General features: G+C 47.6%; 1 protein-coding gene across 13 annotated transcripts in view; it reads right to left on the minus strand.

Annotated features, from left to right (window-relative positions):
- Positions 1-27,544, minus strand: part of LOC119398546 (uncharacterized) — a 172,034-nt gene that overhangs the window by 71,452 nt on the left and 73,038 nt on the right. For 4 of the 13 annotated variants that reach the window (XM_049417656.1, XM_049417651.1, XM_049417655.1 and 1 more), the window contains 3 exons: positions 20,436-20,597; positions 4,135-4,458; positions 2,106-2,264 (listed from right to left, as the gene is read on the minus strand). In XM_049417656.1, the coding sequence (XP_049273613.1) occupies positions 2,106-2,264; positions 4,135-4,458; positions 20,436-20,597 (645 nt within the window). Of the gene's footprint in view, positions 1-2,105; positions 2,265-4,134; positions 4,459-20,435; positions 20,601-27,544 lie in introns of all 13 variants that reach the window. The other 9 variants (XM_049417646.1, XM_049417649.1, XM_049417653.1 and 6 more) reach the window with 3 other exon arrangements.

Raw genomic sequence — 27,544 nt, forward strand, 5'->3', positions numbered from 1 at the left:
GTTTTTTATTTACACTACAACTACACGCCTGCATACCTAACCAAACTTTCATAGTATTTTCTTGAGATGAATATGACCTGAGGGTAAATCTCTTATTTGCGGGCTCAGAACAGGTCTGCCTTAATTATTCTGTGTATATTAATTCGCCCTCGCGCTGCTAATTATTAGCCTCGTTCTTAGCTCTGTTGTTTGAATGATGAATCCGGAGAGGCGGTGGTCCCGGGTTTGATCAACGAACAATGACCAACATTTCCTGAACCTGAAACATCTTTTTTTCTGAAAATTCGCATGGATTTCCTCGCAGCTTTCTGCTTCCAACGGGTAAATGTCATGTTCATTTCGATAGCAACCATATGGCCACTCTCGGCGAATTTTCTTTCGTCGCCTTCATGTTCCGTATAAAATGCCAGTCAATAGCGTTGCCCGCGCATTGTATGTTCTACGCGCGAATAAAAGCATGCCAGCACTGGGGACGAACGTGGCTGAAGCGGGGATGAAAGGAGCTGACCATCTCCGTCGCACGAAGAGCGCGTACGATAACATCGCCTAGCCCTGCAGTCGATGGCCCCTCAAGCAGAGAACAAACGCGCCGGCCGTCTTTCGCTAGGAGAATGAGCGACGATGTGGGCTAGGGGCTGCGCCACTTGAGCAGCAACTGCGAACTCTGCTCATAATAGAGTCTTTTAGCAAGTTACGGAACCCGGTAGCATTCCTCCTTTCTCGCTCATTGTGCTTAAAGGCCAACTCCGGCGATTTTTTGGCCATGTCAAAGTAATGGTGCTTTTATGTTCCTGAGACGCTCCTGTTACGGGCCCGATAGCAGAAATACTCGGCAAATTGGAGAGTAATTTTAAATAAGCAAAAAAGCGCAACACCGAAACCGAAACCCAACCGAGTGTACTGTCTACGTATGACGTAGACGTTGTTACGAACGAACCGGAAGTCGTGCAAGGCATGCCGGTCACGCCGGCGCGGAGTATGAAAACTGTGACAGCCGGGACGACCAGCGAAGCGCCGGCCAAACCAACGCTGTCTGTCGCCTTGTGCACAGCAGACGCTCGCTGTAGCGGCCTAAGCGCCGAAGTTAGCGGTGCCCTCGGCTGCGTCACTTCCGCCGCCTTGCCAACACTGACGTCACAGACGCAATGTTGCCGATAATTGTGGGAAACCAGGAGGGCGTTTGCAGACAATCTTTAAAATTTATTTGCAAACAATCTGTGCATGCCTCAAGCCTGTAATTTGGCATAAATGACGGAAACGTGCAAAGGAACGTACCCAGCGAATTTCACTGAGATCCATCGACCTCAAAAAATCGCCGGAGTTGGCCTTTAAGCCGCCCCCAGTTCCAGTGACAGTTCGCAGTTCCCTAAAAACAGGTTCCTCTTTAACAATGCGTAATCTGACAGGCCACAATGAGGCGTGAGAACCCCACAGTAATTTTTCAAAAAGCTTTTGTGGTGTTGGGGTGCCTTTGCTGTAATTAGGAGCGGCAAAAGCACAATGAGCAAGAAAGGAGGAGCGGTACCGTAATGCCCTACCGTATTCGCGTGCCGTATTCCCGTAACTTTCTAAAAGACTCTAATGGCGTAGTCGCGAGCGCTGGCGCGACAGATATTAGGACACTGCTCGTAAACTTGCTGTGCTCTCACCGCCTGATTAGCGTTGAGAAAACAGACAGCACGGGAACCGCTTCGTTCCCTGGAGCGCTCACAATCCCCTAAACCAGTGTTTCATACAGTTACGTAAGATCTGATCGAAAGCAGTTAGCTGCTAACTTTTACGAAGTAAGGTTACTTACTTCGTATAACATTTCAAGTTGTTGCTATCGGATTCGTTGCTTCGGCCTTATGGCGAAACTATGACTTGTTCGTTTCTTTCATTACATAATTGTTCCTCTTTCTTGAGGGAAAGCCCACAAGCGATATTCCATGTTTCTGAGGCTCTTATTTTTGAAATCTGCGGAAAATAACATAGTCAAATGCTTCCAGTCTTATTCACAGCTTCGCAGCCAATAAGCACATATAACTTGAAATTTCCAGTGATCTAAAGTGTAGTGCGCTCCGAATCAACGTGCTTTGCACATGTTCAGTAAATTGTGCACTCACCACAAATTCCTTCGCTTTCGTCGGCAGGGTAGGAGCTTCCTGTAGCCTTTGGCGCCGTCGCCGACGGGCAGTCCATGTCTCCGTCGCAGACCTTTTCGCTTGGGAGCGTCTTGTCACTTCCGGGGCACTTGAACTCGCCTTCACGAATACTGGAGCGTTCTGAAAAAATCGTCATGCAATGTCATTTTGTGCGTGACACCGCATAATTTTCCAAATAGTCATGGTGAAACCTATCTTTACAAAAATGGATTTATACAGTCAATGGACTGTATAAAAAGGGTTTAGACAGTCTATAGAATGACTATATCCATTTTTGTAAGGGTAGTGAGGTGCTAACTGTTGCGCAGGAACCGCAGAGCAAGAAAACACGGCCATAACGTGATATAGTAACAAATTTACGAATCATTTATTAAGTAACTATTGTCGAGTACAGCAGTAGAAGTCAGCGGCATTTCGTCCGCAAAGGCGAATGCGCGCAAGCCTGCACCAATGGGCGCGCACTCCTGACTGACGTGATGAGCCGAACGGCAGGTCACGCCTTCGGAGAACACTGCTGAGTGCATGAGCGAGACTATTTCTTTAGTCGCGGAGGCGATTGGCTGCCACGGTTCGGTCGTCTGGGAGGGGGGGGGGGTGAGGATTTTCACAGGATTCGTTAAGTTGTAGCCAACTATAGATGCCCTGTTCCTTCTGTTAAAAAAACAAACAAAAAAGAAAAACGGGATGTTAGAGGAAAGACACGGAAGTGGGCAGCTATGACGCGTCGAGGAGGATTCGCCTGTAAAGCTGCCATTTGTGAGCGTTGGTTTCTCGCTACATGAATATACGAAGAAAAACACACGTAAATGGCATGCTGTTGTTTTACATGAATCTCTACAAGCGGTTTGAATCAATGGAGCGCAAAAAAAATCGTGAACTCCTTTGTGCCATATTGACGGTTAATGACGCTGTAAATGATAAGGCAATGTTCCATAAGTGGTAATAAATTTAAATTTCCGCGATATAATTTACGGCTAAATGTACGGACGCTCAGGACGGCCTTCAAGTTTCTTTATCTTGCCAGCTAACCTTACACAGCGAGTACTAAGACACAACTGTGGCTATGACAAATAAAGTGAAATAATCGTTAATTCTGTATATGTTAGTCTTGAAAGCTGCATTTTGTATTCACGTACGCTCCCACTTGCACGGATCACGCTTGAGTTGCAATTAGAATAGGAAGGATCCATTGTTTCACCTAAAGGACCCCTGACAAAGAAATTTTTGTTTGTGACTTCTCTGCGGTTATTTGTAGTTTTGTGTCTGGTATTCCCGAAATTTAATCTTAAATGCTCTAAGGTATCGTATAATTAATGCCAGTGTCGTTAATTGCAACAGATTTTGCTTGTCTTCAAAATGCCTGCCTGAAACCATAAGAAACTACCACACTACAGCGGGGTAGCGCCTAAGATCCCATGCAGTCAAGCTTTGGGGTCGTTCAAAGTGCAGTTTTCAAACCGGGGCCCTGGGCGTGGTAAAGATTGAAGCGATGCGGGTGCTGCGGTATGTTAAGCCTCTTAGGCGCGTGTCCCCTTAGAAAAAAATAAACATTATTCCTAGCCTATGCAGCCAGAACCACAATGAGAGCAGACTGGCAACTGAGCGAGAGGGGTGAGGAGCAATAGCCCTCGCCGGGTGCCAGTCTTGGTATTGTGTGCGTCCCGCAAGTCTTCTGTGACGTCGACAATACTTGCTTTACTCGTGGAACTTCACACGGGTCCTCGATTTGCGTCATACCAGTGGCGTTACCGCGACGTGCTGCCAACTCAGATGAGCACTGACGCTTACTTTAAAACCAAATAAAGTAACTTAAAGCACTAATAGGCCGCCTATAATAATCTGTCAGAGCTACCAACGCACACAGGACAATCAAACAACACAGACAACTTGAGGTTAAATTTTGGCGTCTGGGGTCCTTTAAGAGTTGTGAAGATGTCGGCAACTTTGCTTTATACCAAGTATAATCTTTAGAATGTGCACGTGAACCTACCTGTCGCTCCCGTGACAACGGTAACGCTTGCAGCCCTGCCGAACTTTCTATCTTCGTCATGAGAACCGTTCTGCGTGTAGAAAGGACGCAGAATCACGGTGTAGCTTGTCCACGGCTCGAGTGACTCCAGCACCGCTTCGCGATCTTCCGCACCCAGGGTACGCGTGAAGGTTGAGGCTGTTGACTGGGCGGTGACGTAGTACCCGGCTAGGCGCAGTGATACACTAGGGTCATTTTGACGAGGCTGCCAAGATAAGCGAACTTTTGTGTTGCCTTCTGTAGTCGCTTCCATCTGGATATCATCGGCGATCAGCGTGGGTGGGGCTGAGGAAAAGGAAAATAAAATTATGTGCATTTATTGAAGCGGTTATCTTTGAACTGGCTCTTTCGCGTTAGAATTGGCTATGACCTTGTGTAAATCTGTGCATTTCGTTTGAGAGCCTGCTTATTCACGGTTATCTTCGTAATAAATGAAATGTGGGCATACGCTGCATCTATGATAGAGCCTGGTAAAAAGAGCATGATTTTTTGAACAGCGAAGATGTTCAGCAAATAGTTCCTTGTTTACCCCGCACCAATAAACTATCATCATCATAAACGGGTATGTGCCACAGAAATTTGGTTAGTCCCACTACACACAACTTCCATTTAAAAGGAAGAAGGCAACAGTTGGCTCAAGAAATGGCTGCGAACGACGGCGGCGAGCCGAATACCCCGAGTACGTGCAAGGATATAACACTAGGCAACGGGCAAGGCAACGACGGCTGCGAGAAGACCCCAGAGCGATGGAAGGCCTACGCCAACAACGACGTGCCTGTAGATCTACGAGAGGCACCGAACACTTGGTTTCAGCGCGAGGTTCTGTCCCTGGCGTTTGGGCATCTGAATCGTGTCTGTGACTGTCTGTGGTTTAGCTCCAACATCTGTGCCCTGAGAATAAACGTAAAACAACCTAACATCGCCTAGCTAATGTCTAGCTACGACCTAGAAACAACCTAGAAGCAACCTGTATGCCCTAGCTAAGGCCTAGAAACCACCTAGAAGCAACCAGACTACTCTTCAGAATAGTCCAGTTTCGCTGTTTCAATGCTAGCACGGCTTAGCGCGAGCTTCGCCTGATTTCTTTTCTTAATAGAACGATGGGTTGGTCTAATACATACGGTAAGACACAGAAGGCACCGCATTTTACGTTAAGTGGTGTATATGGCACCATTAGGTTTATTGGTGACGGATTTACACTACCAAGGCTTTAGTATAAAAATCTGATCATTATTGCTACGGCAGCTGAACCCCGCTGCGTCGCTGAGTAACTATACAGGAAAACCCTCTCTCTTGCGCTCCGTGAAGACGGTCGATCAGCAAAGTTGTGTAACGTTTCTATTAAACATTTAATGACGTGCCGAATATAGCACCCGTTCTATGCGGAGCTTCTAGTGTTTGTCCTCGGGGGCTTCGTAGTCAGCTACAACGGGGGGTGCATCGGTGCCGATATGTATAAGAAGTATTGAGGGACTATGGTATAACTAAGAGAAGAAGCATTTTGACAGTAAAACACGCGCCGGTTTATTAACGTATTTTTAAATTTAGCGGGCCAGCCCTGGCACTTACGTCTTGGCCCGCGGTCAACTTCGTTTTTAGTGGACCAGTGGTGAGTAGTAGGGCTTGCCTAATTTTCTACGGCATATGGCTGTTAGGAGTTTTTGCGAACAGCGTGCCCTAAAGCACCATAATAAAGTTTTTCATCCATCCACCCATCGTGGGCGTTCGGCTAGCTGTAGACAGCTTGGCGGTAAAATCATCTGTTGATAGGTGAAATTGTTGATACGGAAGCATTGTTGATACGGAAGAGCGTCCCTAGTGACCTCGATAACATAACTATCCGAGTCCGAGACAATTGGAAAAAAATCACGCCATATCCGCGAAGTGAATGATGATTGAGGAGCTGGCTCGGAGGTAATCAGGCAAATCGTGAATGCTCCGTACGATTCCTCTACTGTCATATAAAGACGTGACACGTTGTTATAGTAGCGATTGTGGTCAGGTTGTTGTCGAACCACAATCGGTCGCAGAACTTGCAGCTGTGGCCGTACGTGTGGTCGAGGAAATCGCGCTTGAAGCGCGCGTCAACGCCACCACCTTCAGGTGGCGACCGCTTTCGACGCTTGGCCGCTGCATTCCGCACCCGTACCTCTTCGAGATTCTCTTGCCGCCGCTTCGGCTTCGCGGGCCTGTATCTCGGGATCCGCGCGACGCTGACGTCTCTCTGCGGCCTCGCGAGCTCTCACCGCAGGGTCTTGGTGGCGAGCCCGCACTGCTGCTGCCTTGCGAGCCCTCCGCTCAGCCGCCTTGTCTTCTTCGTTCATGTTATTATTATCAAAGCGCACTGACTGACGACTGTCCAAAGAGAGGGGAAGCGCGCAGTTGTGGCCCTCTAGAGGTCTCCTATCAAACTAGAGCACGCGCCGGAGTGGAGCGAGCGCCGCATGATACAGTTGCCTATGCTATATGTGGTTTTTCGTGCGTTAATATCATCATCAAGGCGCTCGAAGAACAAGAGGAAGAAGACTTCTCTCTCGCGCGAGCTGCGCCTGTAGCGGTCGCCTCTGGAACTAAGGTTACGGTTACGGCGCGGGACTTCGTCCCAGCTTAAGAACCTGGCGAACCTGCTCCTAAAAAGAAAACGCCATGTTACTTGCGTTTTCATTAAACCAACACAACACAAACAAAAATGACCAATACGTTTTTTGTCAATCACTACGAAAAGAAAAAAAAAGAATATCCTACTTAAGTGTCGGCGGCCGTGAGATTGCGATAACAATGACCTGTACAAACAGACGCTCTATGTTCTTGGGAGTCACTACTGCAGCGCTATCAATCGTTCTAGACGCTTTTACTGCTTATCAGGGAATAAGAAAGTGGGTACGACGGTACAGAACGGTTCACTTGAAGCAATATCAAGTTGTTTCTCGCTTAGGCGACCTCTTTCCACTGAAGCATAGCTTTCCCCATCAAACTCAGTTTCACAGCATCCCACCATGTACAAGATAATTATATCTGGGGTTTAACGTCCCAAAACCACGATATGATTATGAGAGACGCCGTAGTGGAGGACTCCGTATATTTCGACCAGCTGGGGTTCTTTAACATGTACCTATAAATCTAAGTACACGGGCCTCGAACATTTGCGCCTCCAATGAAAATGCAGCCGCCGCGGCCGGGATTCGATCCCGCGACCTTCGGATCAGCAGTCGAGCGCCATAACCACTAGACCATCGTGGCGGGGCCCATGTACAAGACCTGTGTTCTTAATTAAAGTAGTGTTACATTTCTAGTCGGAGGCGCAATCCACTCAATTATGTTCCACTTCACCCCTTCCTAGTGTGTGCGACATCTGTAGCGTGCGTGAGAAAAATCTCGAAGGACGTCTGTGTTCTCGTATCGATGCTGTCAGTGGCTAGGATAGCGGAAAAAAATTACACCATTTTTTCCCGCTAAAGGGGACCATGAGGTGATGCGAAGGCGGAGCACTTGCACGATCGCGTTCCGTTGGCGTTCTTTGGGCATGCTACGGACCTCGCGTCGTAGAACGCGAAGACGAACGCTACGCGTGTGTCGTCTTCCCTCTAGCCTGGCCGTTCATTCTCACAGGGCGAGCAGGGAACGCGGTCGGCAGGCGTGCGAGAAGGGGGCAGCATAGGAGAGGAGAGAGAGGGGGAGGGGACGCGCATGCGCTGGTGCTCATCGCGGCGCTGCGCAGGAGAGAATTTCGGCATGGATTGAGCTCCGCCATAAGATTCTTCGCATCTAAAAATCCGTGTTTGTTCATATAAAACGCATGCAGACGTGATGGTACGTCGGCCAGCACGGGCGAATCATGAGATGACACTAACTCCCTTCCACATGGCAGTAAGCGGTGACGCCTATTGCGTGCCTGCCGCTATGGAAAAATTATGGTAGCATCGCACTAGTGGTGCTAAGCCTGAATGGAGAGTGGAACTGGGTGGCCTTCCTTGTTTCTTTTTGTTTCGTTCTTCTTCTCAGTCTCTTGCGTCTCTTTTATTTATCTGTTCTTTCTATTTCTTTCTTTCTATTTGTTTCTCTCGCTCTATGTACTTCTTTCCCTTTCTCGCTTTCTATCGTACTTTATTTTTGTTCCCTTTCTCTCTCTATCAATCACGTCCTCTTTCTTTCTATTTCCTTCTCTCTCTTTCTATCTTGCTATATGTTTTTTCTCTCTCTCTCTCTATCGTGTCTGTTTCTTTCTATCTCTTTTTATGCCTTTCCCGGGATTTCTATCATTTTATGTCTTTATTCACTTTATTTCTCGCTTTTTTTTCTGTTTCTCTTTCTTTCTATCGATTTCTTTCTCTCTCTATCTCTATTTCACGTGTTGCACGTGCTTCTTTTCGCCGAGCAGCGTTTTCGTTTGACGCTCGCCCTTTGTGTACTCGGTAGTGGGGCTGGCACAATTCCTATGGCGCATATGAGGATTTCCGCACGACGGAGCACAAGTTACCGATAGCTTAAACAGCCTTGCTATTAAAAATCTCTCCTTTCGCTCATCGTTTCGACAATCTTTCATGGCTAGGCGACGTACAGTTAGGGCTGCCGAAGAGCAGCGTGCATTGGACGAGGGCCGACAGGAAGTGCAACGGTGGCATACGTGGGAAACGCGTGCGCGCTGCGCATGGGCTGCCTGTGTTTCCGAGGCGTTCATTAACCCCTGTAGCCACTGATTTGTGTTGTGATAGCTCTATGGAAACGCCACAAACTGTTAGCACTCCTGAAGAGTGGCGTGAACACAACAGTACAGTGTATTTAATTTACTTTTGTTCAATCTTTTCTTATAATGTGCATTGCTGAATTGTTCAAGGTTATGTCAATCCTATGAGTGGACACCACTGCTTCAATGGCTAATCACATTAAGAGCTTGGACTGGAGGCCATTATTTAAATGCGCGTTTAGGCAGTCGTACGCAGCGAGGCTTTCAACGTACCAGCCATCTCGAGCATACTTCAAGTTAATTCAGATATTTATGGCATTTTGGAAGCGTGCGAGGGTTTACTGTTTTGTTGGTTAGCTACCAACCAGCAAATTTCATGCATTATGCGATGTCATTGAGCAAATATGGAGAAGGGGTAGAACTTAATTGAAAAGAGATTGCTTAACTGGGGGATAAAAGAGGAGAGCACCCTTTTATCCCACTGGCTATTTCGCGCAAATATAATCGTCCGCCACCATGACCACATGTGGCACTAAGTAACGGTAAAATTACTGCGTAGACTATATTAATAACCAAGGTAGTGCATAGCTCCACCATATTTCGCGCAAAGGACACCAAGGTTTTGAGGAAAAGCAACCCGTCTTGTTAAGAACAAGAAGGCTCGTCGCAACGTTGGAGGTCGTCGTCGATCTACATTATCGTGGATGCATATGCTATTCGCTGGAGTTCTACCGCGCTTTATGATGAATAACAGAGGAGCACTTGATTATAAACTCGTGCGTATGAGCACTGATATACTCTACTTCTTTGTAAAGATGAGAAAAAGTTAACGAGCAATTAAGATATTTGAAGTTGAATAATCAGTGAAGTTTAGGAAATTAATTACATTGAACAAACAACAGGATTAGAAACAAATAGTTAAGGAGCAACGCATTATTGATATAAACAAACAAAACAAAGTTAGCGCAGCTTGCACCAAGTCACGCATTCCTGGGTCACAAAGAGCTGGTGGACACCTGAGAGAGAGCGTTTCGTGAAAAGGAAAATAAATAGTTTTAGCTAGATAGGGAAATACGATACGCAAATACGCTACCGTATGACGGTACCGCTCCTCCTTTCCAGGTCGTCGACATTTTGCCGGTGAAGGCACCGCAACACCACAAAAGCTTTCTAAAATTTACTGAGGGGTTGTCAGGCCTCATTGTTGCCCGTCAGCCCACGCATTGTTAACGAGACACCTGTAATTTGGATAGGCATTGTCACTGGAACGGGGAGCGGCAAAAGCACAAACAGCGGGAAGGCTGGAAAGTTACCGTACTGCCTTACCCTATTTGCGTACCGTATTTCCGTAACTTGCAAAAACTATCTAATAAAATAAAAAAAAATTCGGCAGATGCCACGTACCGTGGAAGTCGATGTTATGCGAAGCATGCGGCGGGAAGGTGACTGTGGCGTAATTTTTTTTACTGAGCGAAACGTTACGAAATGATGCTAAAGATTAGTATAAATTTTATACGCACACATATATGCTGAAGAGCCGCATATGCGTTATAAACCAGTTGTTTACAGTTGGGTAACGCTGCCAACGGCAACCTGGGTATTACCAACACCAGAAGCGGTAAGCCGATATGGAGTGCTTATACTTGTCCGTTATCGTGGAGAAAGCACGCACGTTTAGCGAACCCGTGTGCATGTGTGGAAGGTGTTCCTAACAGTTCTTGAACAAGGTCATCATCACCGTGATCAGCGAGCACTAGCCGCTGGTCATGACTGTTATCGGATCCGGTCGCGATCGCTGTGGCGAGGGGTCCATGTGTAGTGAAGTATGAGTTATAGTAAAGCTGTTAGAAGTCGTGGATGCCTCGGTCATTTCGTCGACAAATTGTCTGTAGATAGAGCCGGCGACATGTCGGAGAGTGAAGTCACCCATCGCGTTGGTGAGCTTTAGGCCGTTGAGGCTGGTAGGTCTGGATAGGGCAACGTAGACCAACATCACTGGATGGCGCTTGTCGTATTCGTAGGCTACCTGGGCGTATGTGACCTACGTAGCCTAGTCTACAAAGCGGCTGTCAATCAATCTGTCATCATCCTCGGTCAGCATGAGGCCATCGTCCAGCCTCGTAAGAAAGGAAGAGGACGTTGCGTCGTTCAGGCGGACTAAGTGCACTTTACGCTGCGATGATGTGAATGTAATACGTAACTTTCGTTAATGTACTCCTCCGGGGTCGAGCAATGCTTCAATATAGATTGCTGAATCATAGGAATGTAATGCTTATTAGACTGCTATGAAATCGGAGCCAACACTGGAATCACGGACGTTAATCTAATATGACGCCTGTATTGTAGGACTACATATGTAGTGTTTAATGCTATCTTGTAAAATTAGATACCCAGCACCACAACCACAACTGACGTTGCGCCGACATTACGCCTGCATAGCTGTTTTTCCAAACCAGTTTGCAGACCTGGCGTGGCTTTGTGGTAGAATACCTGATTGCCACGCAGAATGCTTGGGTTCGATTCCTGCTTGGATCCTGATTTTTATTCTCTCGATTCGTCGGGTCAACGCTGCCGATGTCGGTTTTTCTTAACGCTCTCGCATTTAAATTACTAATGTCTGTTCTCGCCGTTCCTGGGTAGATATAAATTCTCAATCACCTGTGGCGCATACCCGTACACCGCGGCCGGTGGTAAACGGGTATGTGCCACACGTGTCTGGAGGAAAGGGTTTGACGACGCACGCGACAGGATTTTCACGTTATTCATGTCATGACCACACAGTCATATTCGTCAAGTCCTCTTACCCTCTCATGCTAATTTTGGTCTACACCAAATTAAGGAGGCGATCACGAGAGCACCCAGACGTAGGCGGCTAGATAGATAGATAGCTAGATACGTAGATAGAAACGCTCAAAGTGCCAGAGGTTCGCTAAGAAATGCTTCGCATATTATAGGACGTTATTTTCTGCCGCCTGTCTTGGAGGCACGGCTCAGCACCTTTGGCGATGGCCAATGGGGAAGGAAAGATGATAGAAGAAAGGAGAGAAGATAGCGAGAAGGAAAAACTAGATGACAATGGAGAATCTTGTCAGTGTTGGTGGCAGCACGAAGTCAAGGCGTTAGTCTATAGGGCGGCGAGGTCCGGACACCTGGCTGGTCCTGGCTTGACTAAGCTTTTACACTCTCACCTCTCTCTTCCCCACCCCTTGCATTTATCTACTATACACAATTTTATTTTCGATTCGTGGGCACCGCCATTATGGGCTCATAAGCGATTGTTTTGCCGGTTTTCTACGTCGTAATATCAAATGATCACGGTCATGAAACGTTGAATGTACCGGCCCAAGCGTTTTCGTGGGTGCCAGTTCATCGTGGCGCTGTTTGTTTACTTGATACGGATACAAAACTGCAACTTTATCAGTCCAAGATGGCGGCGCTTGAGCGCGTCCGGAAAATGGTTTACACATGGCTATCTTTTCTCTCTTTTTCTTAACGTGATAGCGTTAAAGAGGTCGTTCGCAGAAATTCTGGCATCGGCCTCTTTAGTTGTTAGCGAAAAATTATCAACTTGTCCGTTACCGAAAAATCGAGAAAGATGCAAATAAAATAAATAATAAAAAGTCACAGTTTCACCGCAAGGGCGAAGCAATGAATGCGATAGCAACAAATTGTAGTGTTACACGAAGTGAGGCTGGCAGCTAACTGTGTTGTATCCGATCTCGCGTAACTACTAAACGCTGGTGTAAGAGAATACAGCCTCTCCAGGGAGCGATGCTGTCCGCATAGTCACTTCGCGTCGAGAGCGCAGCGCGAAGAAGGGTATACGAGCCGCCCGCTGTAATGGCTTTCGAGATAGCGCGCGCGCCAGCGATCGCGCCCTGAGATTAAACGTTCAATGTTGCTCCTCGCGCGACACTCCGCCCCCCCTCGCGTCTTTTAAGGCTCGGTAAAGACGGGCGGGGCGTTTCCTGTCTGCTTCGACGGCAGGCCTCCCGAGCGGGTTGATGTTATCGCATGCATCCTCCGAGCGACGGTAATGGGCCTGCGTTCGTCGCCCCAGCTCGCGCGCTTTTACCCGTGGTAGAACATACAATCCGCGGATGGTCGTATCAATTTGGACTTCATACCGGAAGGACATGACGGCGACGGCAACGGCGACAGCAAGAACCCGTCGAGACTGTCCATATTAATTGCTATCGCAATAAAACCGGTTCGCGTGAGATTCAAACTCGGGCCGTCTTCGTGGTAAGCAGGTGTTCTATCACAGGGCCCCGTTATTGCTTCAAAGGGCTTCGGAAAAAAAAAAAACACGATATGAATGTCAGGTAGTGGACGAAGTCTCCTTAAAGGGACACTAAAAATGAATCAACGAATCAGTTTTGATTGATAAAATGTAGTTTGAAAGTTGTAATGACGTCAATTTCATCATTATATGAATATTAATAGAGCAGGAAATCAAAGTCAAAATTTCACATTTAATTTCGTGCGCGCAATCTCCGGGCTTGACGTCACGGATTACAAAGTGTATTTTTCGTATATTGACGACATTGGCTCAATGAAATTTTCTGATACTTGGTGTTCTCTGGTCCCCTCAAAGGACAACGCATTTAATTTTTACCGGCTAAGAATGACGTACGCCGAATTACACGCCGTCAAGATCTATGACGTCAAGGTAATTAGTGCAGGAACTTCAAGGTGGTGTCGCCACCCGCATTTTCTTTTTGCGGGTTTTCTGGCTGATGAAGCGTCTTCCCGCGGCCGGGCTACCGGGGCGGCACGACGAGCTTTGCGTTTCCCTCTAGTCCAGCCGTGGTGTTCAATCACATTTTAACATGCTGCGGGATGGCGACGGAGTTCTGCGTCCAATCATCGACGCTCTTCTGGCTATCACACCTCGTTCTCTGATTACGCTTTGACCGCTAACTACTACAGCTACCACAAGGGTTTGTTTAATAATTTAACATGGGCGTTAGTCGTGGGCATGGAGATGTACCACCAAACATCAGAGTGGGTGCATCCACGTTAAACGGGGCTATAACTGCCAAGCATCCATATACATTTTGCAAACCCTCTTATATCAATGTACAGTAAACATTCAGTTACTTCTGTAAGGGCACGCTTTACTTTCGTGTTATTCCGATTCCTATGGCGGAGGGATCAACCATCTTTTTTCTCTTTAGTGTCCCTTTAACGCATGTAGTAACGCGTGGCAGAAGCGTAGAATCACGCCAGGCGTCAACACATGGAAATTGCGGAACGAGTGGGTCTTTTAAAGGCCCGCCCATTATAAAGCGGTGTTGCATTAGGGACGCGCAATGGGCCATTCGCTGATTCCCAAAAGGAAGAATTATGACGCAGTGGGAAGTTAACAACTGTACTTGCGGTAGGCATTCCAGGAGGGTCATTCCACGCCAACTGTGCCAATCCGGGTGCTCGACAAAAGTCTGTTTCTCTAAAAAAATCTGAGAAAATACACACATACTTCTAAAGTATTTTCCCAAAATAATTCGAGCGCCAGAAATTTTTGGGCACGTCAGCGCCATTTGAACTTCAAGAAATGTTGAAAAACCAGGTACGAAAAAAAAATTCGCTATAAATCGACCCCTCCAGGCATTCTTTCGACGCTTGCTTTTTTGCGTGTTTCGAGCATCGTTATTTCATTATAGTACAGTTCCTTGTAGTAGCTTTATATTTTTTACACATTAGCGCGTAGGTAAAGTTGATTTAATTGTAGTGTATTAGATAATTTTTTTGCAAAATGCGATTATTGATCGAATACTTAAAATATTTTTATAGAACTCCCCATAAGACGTACTATCTTGTATGTTCTTGTTTTGCCTGTGTGCGGCGCATAGGATGTCAAATAAAATCCCGAACTTGGCAAAAACGCTACTTTGGCCTCTGTTGATACGCCTGTAGCACCCTCAGGTGCTCCAAGAAAAAATAAGCAGAATAGGGTAGACGATTCAGAATCATAACGGCTTTGTCCAGAGAAAGTTTAATCAAAGTAGTTTTTGTTTTAGTTGAGATAAAAATTTTTGAAGTTTATTCCCACCATTGCATTATTTTGCTATGGGGGCAATAAAATGCAAGTCATTCAGGGCGACACCAATATTTTCGTTACGAACCCATCCCCGTACATTGTTAGGTTGGTGCGAGGGGAATGTCTCGGCAGAGCGGAAACCCTCGAAGACGCACAAGTGTGGACGCACCGGGTGACACGCACTGCGCCAGCTCCCGTTCGCTCAGTGCTGTTTCCACATCTGATTCGTCACCCGCTGATGTGTTTGGTTCCACGATTGCTGACAACCTTACGTCGGTCGAGCGCTCCCAGTTTTATGCCTGTTGGAAGAATATCGTTCTTCGTTCGATGTCGCGCAAACTTCTCTTGGCCGCGCGTCGGCTGTCACGCATCGCATCGACACTGGCGCCCAACCACCACTGCGGCAACATCCATATCGCGTGTCGCCAACAGAGCGTCGTGTGATTAACGAGCAAGTCGAAGACATGCTCCGCCGCGATGTTATTCGACCTTCAAACAGCACGTGGGCGTCTCCTGTCGTTCTCGTTGCGAAGAAGGACGGCTCTGTGCGGTTCTGTGTGCACTACCGACGACTCAATAGGATCACCGGTAAGGACGTTTATCCCCTACCTCGAATAGACGACGCCATTGACAGCCTGCAAGGGGCAGAGTTCTTTTCATCGCTAGATTTGCGCTCAGGGTACTGGCAAGTTCCCATGGCTGATGACGCTCGACCGAAGACGGCGTTTGTCACACCCGACGGCTTGTACGAATTCAACGTCATGCCGTTTGGGCTGTGCAATGCGCCCGCGACCTTTGAGCGCACGATGGATACTGTTCTGCGCAACTCTTAATGGCACACGTGCCTGTGCTACCTCGGCGACGTCGACGGTGCGTCCAAAACTTCGACGCCCCTGTCGCCGGCAGGTCTGCAACCTCTACATTGCCCTGACTGACCGTTTGGGCGCGTTGGCATCATTTGTATGGGCCACTTCCTCTGACGTCCGCTGGTAACCGCTGAGCCATCGTCGCTGTAGACCACCTCACGCGATACGCTGAAACTGATGCCCTCTCTGCGGCTACAGCGCGCGATGTGGCCTCCTTCCTGCTCCACCGATTCATGCTGCGTCATGGTCCACCCCAGGAGCTGCTCAGCGATCGAGGCCGTGTCTTCTTGTCGGAAATCGTCCAAGCCATTCTCAAAGAGTGCAACGTTGTTCACCGCAAACCTACAGCTTACCACCCGCAGACGAATGGCCTCACCGAACGCTTCAACCGCACGCTCGGCGACATGTTCTCGATGTACGTCGCCGCCGACCACACAAATTGGGATGCCATTCTGCCCTTCGTCACATACGCCTACAATACCGCCCCTCAGAGCAATACTGGTTTCTCACCATTTTTCTTATTGTATGGCAGGGACCCGTCTCAGCGAAGCGTTCCTACCCAGTAATGGGTCGTCCTCTCGAGCGCCTTCTAGTGGGTCGTCCTCTACTCTGAGCGCACGCCCCTCGTGCAGAGTGTCGGCCCCGCTTTGGCTGTCGCTGTCGTGCGCCGTCGCTAATAAACGTCTTGACACCACTTAGACATCGTTATGGTAACTGTTTATCATTCTCTGAACATTTGTCGTCAAATTCAATCCTAATTGTTTCTACAGTGCTGAGTATAAGTACTTCATAGAGGTGAACTTCGAATGGGTCCAAAAGATTTTGTGTAAAAATGACTTGGGTGCTACGTAATGTAGACCACTGGTGGTTAAAAATGAGGCCGGCTGATTAATGAAAACATGCTGTGACCTCCTCTGTGGAGAAGCATAAAGTTTTAGGAATGTTCGTAAAGCTAGACTATGAAACCTTTTGATAAGCGAAGGCAGGCGTGATCCTTCGTATAGAATATTGTTTGCGACAAATTTAGAAAGCCCAAGACAAGCGTAATGATTCACGTTCTAAAAGTACGAGTGGTCGAACTTTGTAAGCCGGAGCGCCAGAAAACAAAACGCAGCCGAATTCTAATATCGGTCGAATGTACATACTGCCACGCCCGCTTCTTCTTTTATTTTGATGTGTTCGAGTTTGACCAGCAAGGACGGTTATCAACGCTCGACGCTGGCCCCGAAGCAGTGTTCGAGAAGCTTCACGATTTTGGTAGATCGTTTTGTTAAGATTGCGCGCCGCACGCGAATGTTCCAGCTTTGTCGAGAGATAACGCCGCCACCAGCGATATTGCTGGAAAGTTCCATAGCGCCTGTATAAAAACCTACGCGCTTGACCGCTTGTCAGTTGATCGACGGACGACGCCCTGTTCGCCGCTATCATTGTACAGCGTGTATTGCTGTAGTTCTAGTTCTCATTTTCCGGCCACAAGTTCGGCGAAATAAACAGTTTCATCCTGCAAACGCCGACTGCTGTCTTCGTCGACGTCACGACCACGTGACAATACAGTAAATCATAACAAGCGCGTCTCTGCGCAAAACCTGCGCGCTTGTTGCTGAGCCTACGTAGCATACCTACTGCGTGTGTTCCCTTAACAGCCATGTTTTCTATATGAGGACTCCAGTTAAGTTTTTCGGTATAGGTTAGTCCTTAGTACCAAACTGACTCTACCTGGGGTATGATGTCTTGTCGGTAAAGACATTTGCACCGGAACACTTTGTGCGAAAACTCCGATTCCGCTTTTATTAATATTGAGGGATAAGTTAATGGCCTCCAGCCACGTTTCCAGTCTGCTCATATATGTATTCAGAATTTGTTATAGTGTCTGAAACGTCTGCTGATGTAGCAAATAAAGCGGTGTCATCGGCATACACGTACACCTCTACATCCTTTTGTATGGGGATAGTACATAGCAGAACATTAAGCAATAGCCGTTATAATACAGACCCTTGTGGGAGACGTCTCGATTGTTTATATTTTGAAGAAGTCACACCGCATTGTGAGCAATAAAATTCTGTATCACTTAAAAATACATAGATCCATGCAACAAAGTATTGTGGCAGACCTAAGTTCTGGAGCGACTGTATCAGTTTCACATGCTTCACGCTGTCGTAAGCTTTTGTAATGTCTAATGTTACTAAAGCGCAATATTGTTTCTGATATTGAGCAAGTTGCATTCTACTTTCTAGGTCAACGTACGCACACCAAATGGAGCAGGCACGACTGAATACAATTTGGCTTCGGGTTAAGATCATGTTTTCATTCAACCAATTGCATATCTGAATGTGCAAGATTTTTTCGATGAGTTTTACTCGATCCAATGTGAGGGATATAGGCCTGATATTATACAAGGTAAATCCGGCGCCTTGCTTTTTTAATAACGGAATTAGTTGCGCAACTCTCCAATCAGGTGGAATCCAGGAATTTCTGATTGAGTGATTAACAATTTTGAGTAGTCTTAGGGGGTACACACATGCATTTTTCTTCTTCTTTATTGAATCTCTCTCTAGAACTATGCGTTGTGAGACAAGCCGACCTCGCTTCAAACAGCAAATCGCTGCCCCTTGAATGATCATAAAATGTATCCTTGTTTGTTTCATCTTTACATTTTCGGTAACTACTCAGAGCCGGTTTTCTTCCCATCGCTGCAATCCAATAAACTTTTTCCGCTTCTCTGACTTTTCGCTGAACGGTCCTTGCAGCCATATCGCTTAGACTGCCAGCCGTATTGCTGATGAGTCTCCATGTTCTTTTTCTCAACTGTGACTCAACGCTCTTCCCATACAAGTACCGGGACGTTTTCTCTTCCCATATGCAGGCTTTCATGTTCCTTAGTCTCTCTCCAAAGTAAATTTTGAAACGGCGAAGTCGTTACCGACATCAGCGCCATGACATCTCAGCATGTAGTAGAGGGAAGTATAGTAAGTACTTCATTAAACGGCTTTATTTTAGGCGTAAGGTAAAATGCAGAGTAATAAAAATATGTTTAGGGTAAAGTAGGACAATTTGACTGTGACGTAGGGTATTTTTCAAAAATTGGTTGGCAACACTGCTCGCTGCGCTGCGCATTCGCTCCCTTTCGTCCTGGTTCGCTCTATCGGTTACGTCGACGACGGCGACGCGGCTTAACGCAGGTTGCGCTCTAAAATGGGACAAAGACAGTCATGTCCGGGCTGGGCAGACTGCTTGTTTGAGACCCCTGTTTTAGACTGTTCCGTTAACATTGCGCTTACGAAGCGAGTGGTTGAGCTCATTCTGAGGCTAATTCACAAGCCCCAGCGGTAATATTGGAGTGCTCAATAACGCACGTGTAAAACACGATGTGTTTCACTGACGATCAGACTATCGACGATCGATGACTGCGCTCGCCATTATCGTTGTACTGGAAGTGTACGGGCACATCATCCCCAATAAAGAGTTTGCTCTTGACTGGCTTGAGTTCTACGTTCATCACCGTAACAGTCGTCTGACAAATGCCTCCGAAAGTAAAATTACAGTGAGAAAAGCACGTCGTGTTCGCAAAATTAAAACCTTGTCTATGTGGAAAACTAGGCTTTTTTCATGGCTTCGTCATTAATGCGAGCTGAAGAATTGTTGTTTTGATATTGTATATTTGGGGAGCTTCTCGCGCGAGCTGAAATGGCAAGAAGCCGTCGGTATTAACAGGGGGACTCTAGACAATGTGCACTTTCCGGTTTCTAAGCACCAGCTTGTGCTTTTCAGACGCTATTTCAACCCAGTTTCAATCTATATGCAATCCTGAGTGGTATTGTCGTGATAGCAGAGAAACTCAAACTGGCGAAATAAGTACAAACGTAAAAAAATATGTTTTTTTTCGAAAATAACTCATGTTTTCTCTTTAGCCCATCCCCATAATGTGTTCTAATCTTCTTTCTTAGCCTACTCGGCTTTAGAGCATATAGCCCTGAGCCACAGGCTCCAAACGCTTTTTTCATGATGCCTGTCATGTTGCTTTGCCTACGTGAAGTCACGCACAGAAACGCTCAGCAACAGAGACGGGTAAAAGAGCCAGACCCCGCCTTCATCTCGTCACCGCCCACTGGTAGAAATATACGAGAAGCGACGGCCTGGAGTAGCAGAACGTCTTCGTTGTGCCGGAAAACTGGGCAGGCTAGGAAACGTCTACTCCCAAGGAAGCGATAACGTTCAATAGTAAAAAAATAGACAGCCTAAGAACCGCACCACAGCTGCCTGTGTAGTGCCCTGGGAAAACCTCTCGCATTACAATCACATTATACAGTCAAATTATGCAATCAGTCATTATGCATTACCGTCACATTATGCAATCTTGTAATGATATGTAAGCGCCTGCCGCGGTGGTCTAGTGGTTATGGCGCTCGACTGCTGACCCGAAGGTCGCGGGATCGAATACCGGCTGCGGCGGCTGCATTTGCGTTAGAGGCGAAAATGTTTGAGGCCCGTGTACTTAGATTTAGGTGCACGTTAAAGAACCCCAGGAGGTCTAAATTTCCAGAGCCCTCCACTACGCCGTCTCTCATAATCATATCGTGGTTTTTGGGCGTTAAGCCCCAGAAAAAGAAAGTAATGATATATAGGCCGTGATGAGACGTCAAAATACGTTAAGTGACCTTGACAGGCTTACCACAAATCTTCTGGCTTTCGTCGGGTCTTTCAAATCCTTGAGATGCATACTGCTCTACCACCAAGGGGCAATCGTCTGTGCCGTCACATAGCCGCGTGCTTGGAATAGTTGTGCTCGTGCCCCAACATTGAAACTCGCGGGCGTCGATCGTGTGCCGAGCCACTGCTGAAAGAAATGAGAGCGTGCTTAACTTTAGTATCTGTAAGTCGAATCTAAAAAAAGAGAATTCTATTAATAGCGCTTGTGAAAAGCGCTATAAACTACCTATTGTAACATCTCTTTATTGTCTTTTCAGAACACTGAAAAGCGGGCAGCCTGGGGTGCTATGCAGGATGGCCCGAGTTTGGCAAAACTCGGAATCTTTCCGAGCTCTGGCGACACCCCCTTTTGAACGGGCTAACAGCAAGAAAAGGTCAAATCCATCGATGAGCGCGCGCTGCGTTTCATTGGTTACGATGAAACGCGTCGTCACGTCAAGGGCTGTCGACAAAGTCTTCAAACAAGCGGCATCTTCTTTCATTTGTTTGTCGTTTCACTGAGCGCAGAAGTGCACCCATGCAAGAATAATAATAATATCTGGGGTTTAACGTCCCAAAACAACGATATGATTATGAGAGACGCCGTAGTGGAGGGCTCCGGAAATTCTGACCACCTGGGGTTCTTTAACCAGCACATAAATCTAAGTACACGGGCCTCAAACATACCCATGCAAGAAAAGTGTCAGAAACTTTTATTAACAATATTTTTTAGAGTTACGGGCTGTTTAAATTTAAAAGAGCTTAATGTTTGCACTAAGTATCATTTAGAATAATCAGCACCGTGGCCTCTGAGATTAGCTCCGGCCGAGTGCCTTACGACACCGCGGCCGGAGCTAATCGCCGAGACCACGAGTATAATCATCATGGCCGGCCTGTACATTTTGTACATGTTGTGCCGAACGAGGTCAAAGATGTACGGATAAATACAAGAAGAAAGATCATGGCAATTGATGTGATGAACCCGAGCGCGCTGAGCACGCTGCAGCAAGTAACGCAGCTGGGAAACATCACAGTCAGGTCCATCATACCATCTGATGGTGCCACCGTAGCAGGAGTCATTACGACATTGACACTGAAATCCCTAACGCAGACCTTCCTGTGCTCATAAAACCAGCGAGTGTAGACAACGTCATTGTGAACGTCGGCCGCCTTGGTAACACACGTTGTGCGAGAATAACGTTCAAAGGTGACTGTCTCCCCTCCTATGTGAAGGTTGGCCACTTTCGTCACCAGGTTCGACCATTTATCCCGAGACCTGTGCAATGCTTCAACTGCCATAAGATCGGCCACGTGAAGGGCGTTTGCACGAACTCTGCAGTGTGCCCCCGATGCGCATTACCGCACTCGGAAGACAACTGTAACGCTACCATATTGAAATGTCCTAACTGTCAAGGTGCTCACAGTGCTTCTTCCAAAGAGTGTCCGCGCATAAGGAAAGAGATATCTATTATTAAGCAAATGGTGCGAGACAGCTCAACCCACAAAGAAGCCGCTGAAAAAGTCCGGCGAAGACGACGTCGCCGTCGGAGGTCTTCACGACGGACAACGTCAACTTCAGCAAGTAAGCCGACTCATCAGGGAACACCGCCAGCTGCAGTTTCTAGCCTGGCAAATGCAGATGTTAGAAACCAGAAAACGGGCAGGTCTCTCTCTACCAAGGAATGGCCGCCACTTACACCTAGGCGACTTAAGGAAGAACCACAGCATAAGCCGCCCTCATCAGAGCAAGCTGCTACAACAGAGGACTTGCGGAATACAGATCAGCAAGTGATTGCTCTTCTGCGACCCTTAATAAATGCCATTCGCGTGTTGTTAAACAACATGCACACAACGACCGCCAGAAATGCACTCCAAGTACTGGACGCTTTGACTCCAGTACTGGCAGCCCTTCAGTAGATAACCGCTCACCAGCCACTGTCATTCAGGGACGAGGTCCGAAAGGCAGCGATTTTCCAGTGGAATGGCCGGGAACTGAGATCACGCATTGCTGATTTCCGTCGGTTCGTGTACACCAACATGTTTCCCATCATCGTCATCTGTGAGCCGAACTTACCGAACGCCATCCGACTCTCCAGATATGAATTACTTATGTCTTCTACAACTGCTGAAAACAGCAAGGTTCTGATGTTTATTCACCGTGACCTCACCTACATTCATCAGCCGGTGTGCCATCACGACGATAATCAATATATATGTCTTACAGTGAAGAAGAGATTTACCGTCACTTTTGTGGGCGCCTACCTATCCCCATCAAGTCGGTTTGACCATAAAAGACTACAAAGCATCCTGTCATCAACTCCCCACCCGTGCGTTATCATCGGGGACTTCAATGCTCATCATACACTCTGGGGAAGTAGGAAGATCAATGCTAAAGGCAGAAATTTGGTGTCCTTCGCCTCCGACAATGAACTTTTCTTGTTAAATGACGGCACTCTAACGTTTCCCCGTGGTTCAACGTATAGCAGCTGTTTTGACTTGGCGTTTGTTTCACGAAGCCTCGTCAGGCATGCTGGGTGGTTTAGGGACATAGAAACGCACGGGAGTGACCACATTCCCACATATATCAAGATTGAAGGTTTATCCCCTTCCAGGATACGCGATAACATTCAAAGACTGGATTGGACAAAATTTCAATCTCGCATGGAAGAGCAGTGTCAAACGAATAGGTCACTTGACTTAGAGGAGACAATCAAGAGCACGATACACGACACTACGCGTACTCTCACTTGCTCTTCGAAATTAACGGAATTCGACATAGAGTTGGAGCGACTTCGAGCGATTCGCCGACGTGGTGAACGAAGACACCGACGCACGGGGGCAGTAGAAGACTTGCGGACCGCTCGACGTCTACAGAAGAAGATCCAGCGCCGGATAGATAAGCTTAAATCGCAACGTTGGACTGCTTTCTGTGAGTCGCTTAACCCTCGTAAACCTCTATCGCACTTGTAGAGACGGTACGAGGTCTGCGCACAAAAGCCATTCAGTGGTCGCCATTCAAGGCTCTAGCCCTCTCCAAAAAAAGACCAGATATAGACGTGGCCGAAGAATTCTGTGACAGATTATCTGGCCAAATGACAGCAGCAACAAGCTTACTACTCTCGAGCAGTTGTCCGCAACCACGTGATCCCCGCATGGATTTGCGAATTTCCATCAACGAACTCAAGGCAGCACTAGCTCTGTGTGTACACACGTCGGCACCAGGGCCCGACGGAATTTCTTACAGAGCCCTGCGTCATCTGTGTGAGCACGCGAGAATGTTTCTCCTAGATATGTACAACGAATCTTGGAGAGATGGCTCGCTCCCGACAAACTGAAAGACCAGTCGCCTGGTTCCACTATTGAAGCCTGGCAAGTCACCGTTGGGGCTCTCATCCTACCGTCCGATTGCACTGGCCAGTTGCGTAGGCCAAGTTATGGAGAGGATGATCCTCGGACGCCTGGAGTGATACTTGGAGGGTAACAACGTCTACCCAGATGCAATGGCAGGATTTCGACGTGGTCGATCATCAATTGATAACGTCGTTGACCTGGTCACCTTCGTTCAACACGAGAAAGGCTGTAGGCGTCTCTGCGCTTCTTTGTTCCTCGACGTCAAAAGGGGCGTACGACAATGTTACACATCAATACATCCTCACCGCTCTCGAAGAGGTAGGAATAGGTGGTCGGATGTATCGCTGGATACGTAGTTATATCTCAATGCGATCCTTTTTTGTGAGCACCGAAAACGGCCAAACCTCTCCACAATTACAGCTACCGTGGCGTCCCCCAGGGCGGCGTACTCAATCCTGTATTGTTCAATCCTACGCTGATTGCCCTCCTTGAGCACCTTCCAAGCACAGTGAAGATATCAATGTACGCGGATGATATCTGCACTTGGACGTCCGCCGTAACAGGTCTGCAGTTGCGAGCGAGAATTCAAAGAGCTGCCGCTCAAACTGCCCGTTACCTCCGTAATCGAGGCTTGAAGATTTCTTCCGAGAAATGCGCCCTCGTGGCTTTTACGCGCAAACCTATGAATAATTACGGCGTATTGATCAATGGCCAAACTATACCGTATATTCGGTCATACAAGTTTCTGGGTGTCACAATCGACAGGGATCTCTCATGGAGCCATCACGTATCGTACATAAAAAAGCGGTTGATCGGCATCTGTCATCTATTGAAGTTCTTCGCAGGCAAGACTTGGGGAATGTCACCAAGTGCTATGCTACAGCTGTACAGGGTACTTTTCCTCGGCTTCCTGCGCTACAGGTTGCCCGCGTTAACCAACGCAAGCAAAACAAGCCTACGAATACTACAAAATATTCAGGGCCAAGGGCTCCGAATTTGCCTAGGCTTGCCTCTTAGCGCGTCGACGGTGGCTTCTATAGCGATCGCCAGAGACCACCTCATCAAGACACACATTGACGTCGAAGCACTCAGGACACATATAAGGCATCTTGCTCGGACTCCCCGCCACCACCTAGCGTCTTTACCAGTAGACCGACCATGCACCTCTTTTTGCCGAATCGTAGCCGCGTATCGCGAGTCTTTGCCAACATGCTTCACGCCCGCTGCGAGACCTTCAGTTCCTCCGTGGTGCCTGATTCAGCCTATCATCAGCCTGGCGATACCCGCATCCGTGAAAAGGCAGATATGTCGTCACCGGCTCTTAAACAGCTCGCTTTGCTCCTGTTATATGAGAAGTACCGAGGCTCAATGCACGTATACACCGACGGCTCCGTTATGACGAAAAGCTCAACCGCAGCTGTCGTGATATTTCTGAAAGCCACAACAATCAAATTTAAGACCTCTCACCTTACGACATCGACAGCAGCAGAGCTCGCAGCGCTTCTTGCCGCATTACGTTTCATTACTGATGAACGGACACAAAAATGGACGATCTTCAGTGACTCAAACGCGGCATTGCAATCCCTTTTGTCACCTTTAAGCCGCGGCCCGCACGAGCAACTGGTATTTCAGATCGCAGAAGAGACTCATCATTTAATTGAGAAAGGCCATGAAATAACTTTTCACTCGCTTCCAAGTCACTGTGGGATTATCGGCAATGAACGGGCCGATCAAGCTGCCCGTTCAGCCCATACAGAAAAAAAGTCAAATAATAATACCGCTCTCTAGGACTGACGCTGCACGGAAGCTCCGCATGCTTGCTCGTCAATGCACCACGTCGCAATGGAACGAGCCGCACTTCACGGATGCGCGACTATATTCCCTGGACCCAACTCTCAGCCCCCAAATTCCTCCAGGCCTTCGCCGAGGCGACGCTACCCTCCTGTGCAGGTTATGGTTGGGTGTCGCATTTACGCGCGCGTACGCGTGCCGCATAGGAATGGACGACGCCGCATCATAGGACCACTGCGGCAGTGATGAAACAATTCAACATATTCTGTGCGACTGCCCACAGTGCTGCTCACAGAGACAGTCACTTTGCAACGCGCTCGATAAGTTGGACGACCTCACTCTGTCGGCAGAAAGAATCCTGCGCCATCGACCGGACCAAACGTCGCAGAAAAAGGCTGTGCAAGCGCTACTGCGCTTTCTGCGTTCAACTGGTCTCTCAGAACGGCTCTGACTGGAACGTCGTGCGAGTGTGTGCATGTGTGCGTGTATTTTTTTTTGTTTTCATTTTATCTCTCTCTCTCTCTCTGTGCTCTTTCCGACCCCTATATCCCCACCCCTTTGCAGGGTAGCAAACCGGTCACTCGCGCCAGGTTAACCTCCCTGCGTTTTCTTTTTATCTATTCCTCTCTCTCTGTACATTTTAGCGCGTTGCTCGGTACGGTGCGCGCCCTCTACGCCCTCTTACTCATCGTCTGCTCGCTCCCCGAGCACGTGCGCCCGGCTGATTAGCTAATTGGCTAGGCGCTATACCTAGCTAAGTCAGGGCATGATATAATAAAGCTAATTAGGCAAGGGCATGTAAGACCAAGCGAATTAAGCCACATCTTACTAAGACCATGCTAAAGGAGCCGCGTAGAGCTAAGACACCGCTAATTAATGTCATGTAAATTAACGTGACGCTAATTGGGGATGCGCTATCAGAAACCGAGCTAATAAGAACTTTACTAAGACCACTCTAAATAGTATCGTGATAATTAGGATTATGCTAATTAGCTCCTACTAATTCATACCTTGCCAATTAAACCTGCTTAATTAATGCCGTGTTGGTTCAAACATTACCAATTAGCACAGGGCTGTCAAATATAATTTTATTTACAGCTTACTAATTAATACCGTCAATGTTGAGACCGAGCTGACGTGGTCTACACTCCGAATCACACCGAGCAGACTCAGTAGACGAGGCGCGTAAAAAGCTGAAAGAAGCTAGGTGATCACAAGCTCGTCCGATGGCTCCAGCCTTGCACATGTAGTGCAAGCTGACCAAATTATTTCATATGCGAAAAAGCTGCTGCTTAGCGTCCACCGCATGAACCACTTGACAGACACACCGCAACTACGACAGTCACGAGTTGAACAGGGGCCTTTTCAGAATCGACGAGTTTGTACCCGAGTTCGCGCGTCAATCAGTTTGATTGACAGATGCCCGCGGCGAAGATCGGGTCCGCCCACCGCGTTTGCTCTTGCCGAGGAGTAGTGCTCAGGCGGCAACGCCAGCGAGCGGCACGATTCATCTATGACCATATTCGCACAGACTACGCACACACGCACGAAGATCTAAAGGTGATATCATCACGGGTCTACGATGTCACATTCAATTTCACCGCGCTCACGACATACCACTTACAGCCATGAAGCAAGGGCGCCCGTTTTCGTCTGCGGCAAGAAATGTTAATATTTACATGTTGGTGAAGACATTGTTTCTATCGATTCGTTACTGCAGAAAAATTTTCAGACGTGTAATGTAAGTTGCAGTAACCTGCCCATTTATTTATCTGTAATATTCGATATAGAAGCAAAACGAGCTGCACGAGAGTGCTGCGTGTACGCCGCTTTTGCCTTCGAGAGTGCAAATTTCCATGCTGCAGGTGGAACAAAAGAACTTGCCCGAAAGATGACAAACGCCCACAAACACGCCTACGGGAGGCGCGATGTTCCTTTGGCAAAAAGATA

The sequence above is a fragment of the Rhipicephalus sanguineus genome, chromosome 7 (assembly GCF_013339695.2).
Source record: "Rhipicephalus sanguineus isolate Rsan-2018 chromosome 7, BIME_Rsan_1.4, whole genome shotgun sequence".
NCBI lineage: Eukaryota > Metazoa > Arthropoda > Arachnida > Ixodida > Ixodidae > Rhipicephalus > Rhipicephalus sanguineus.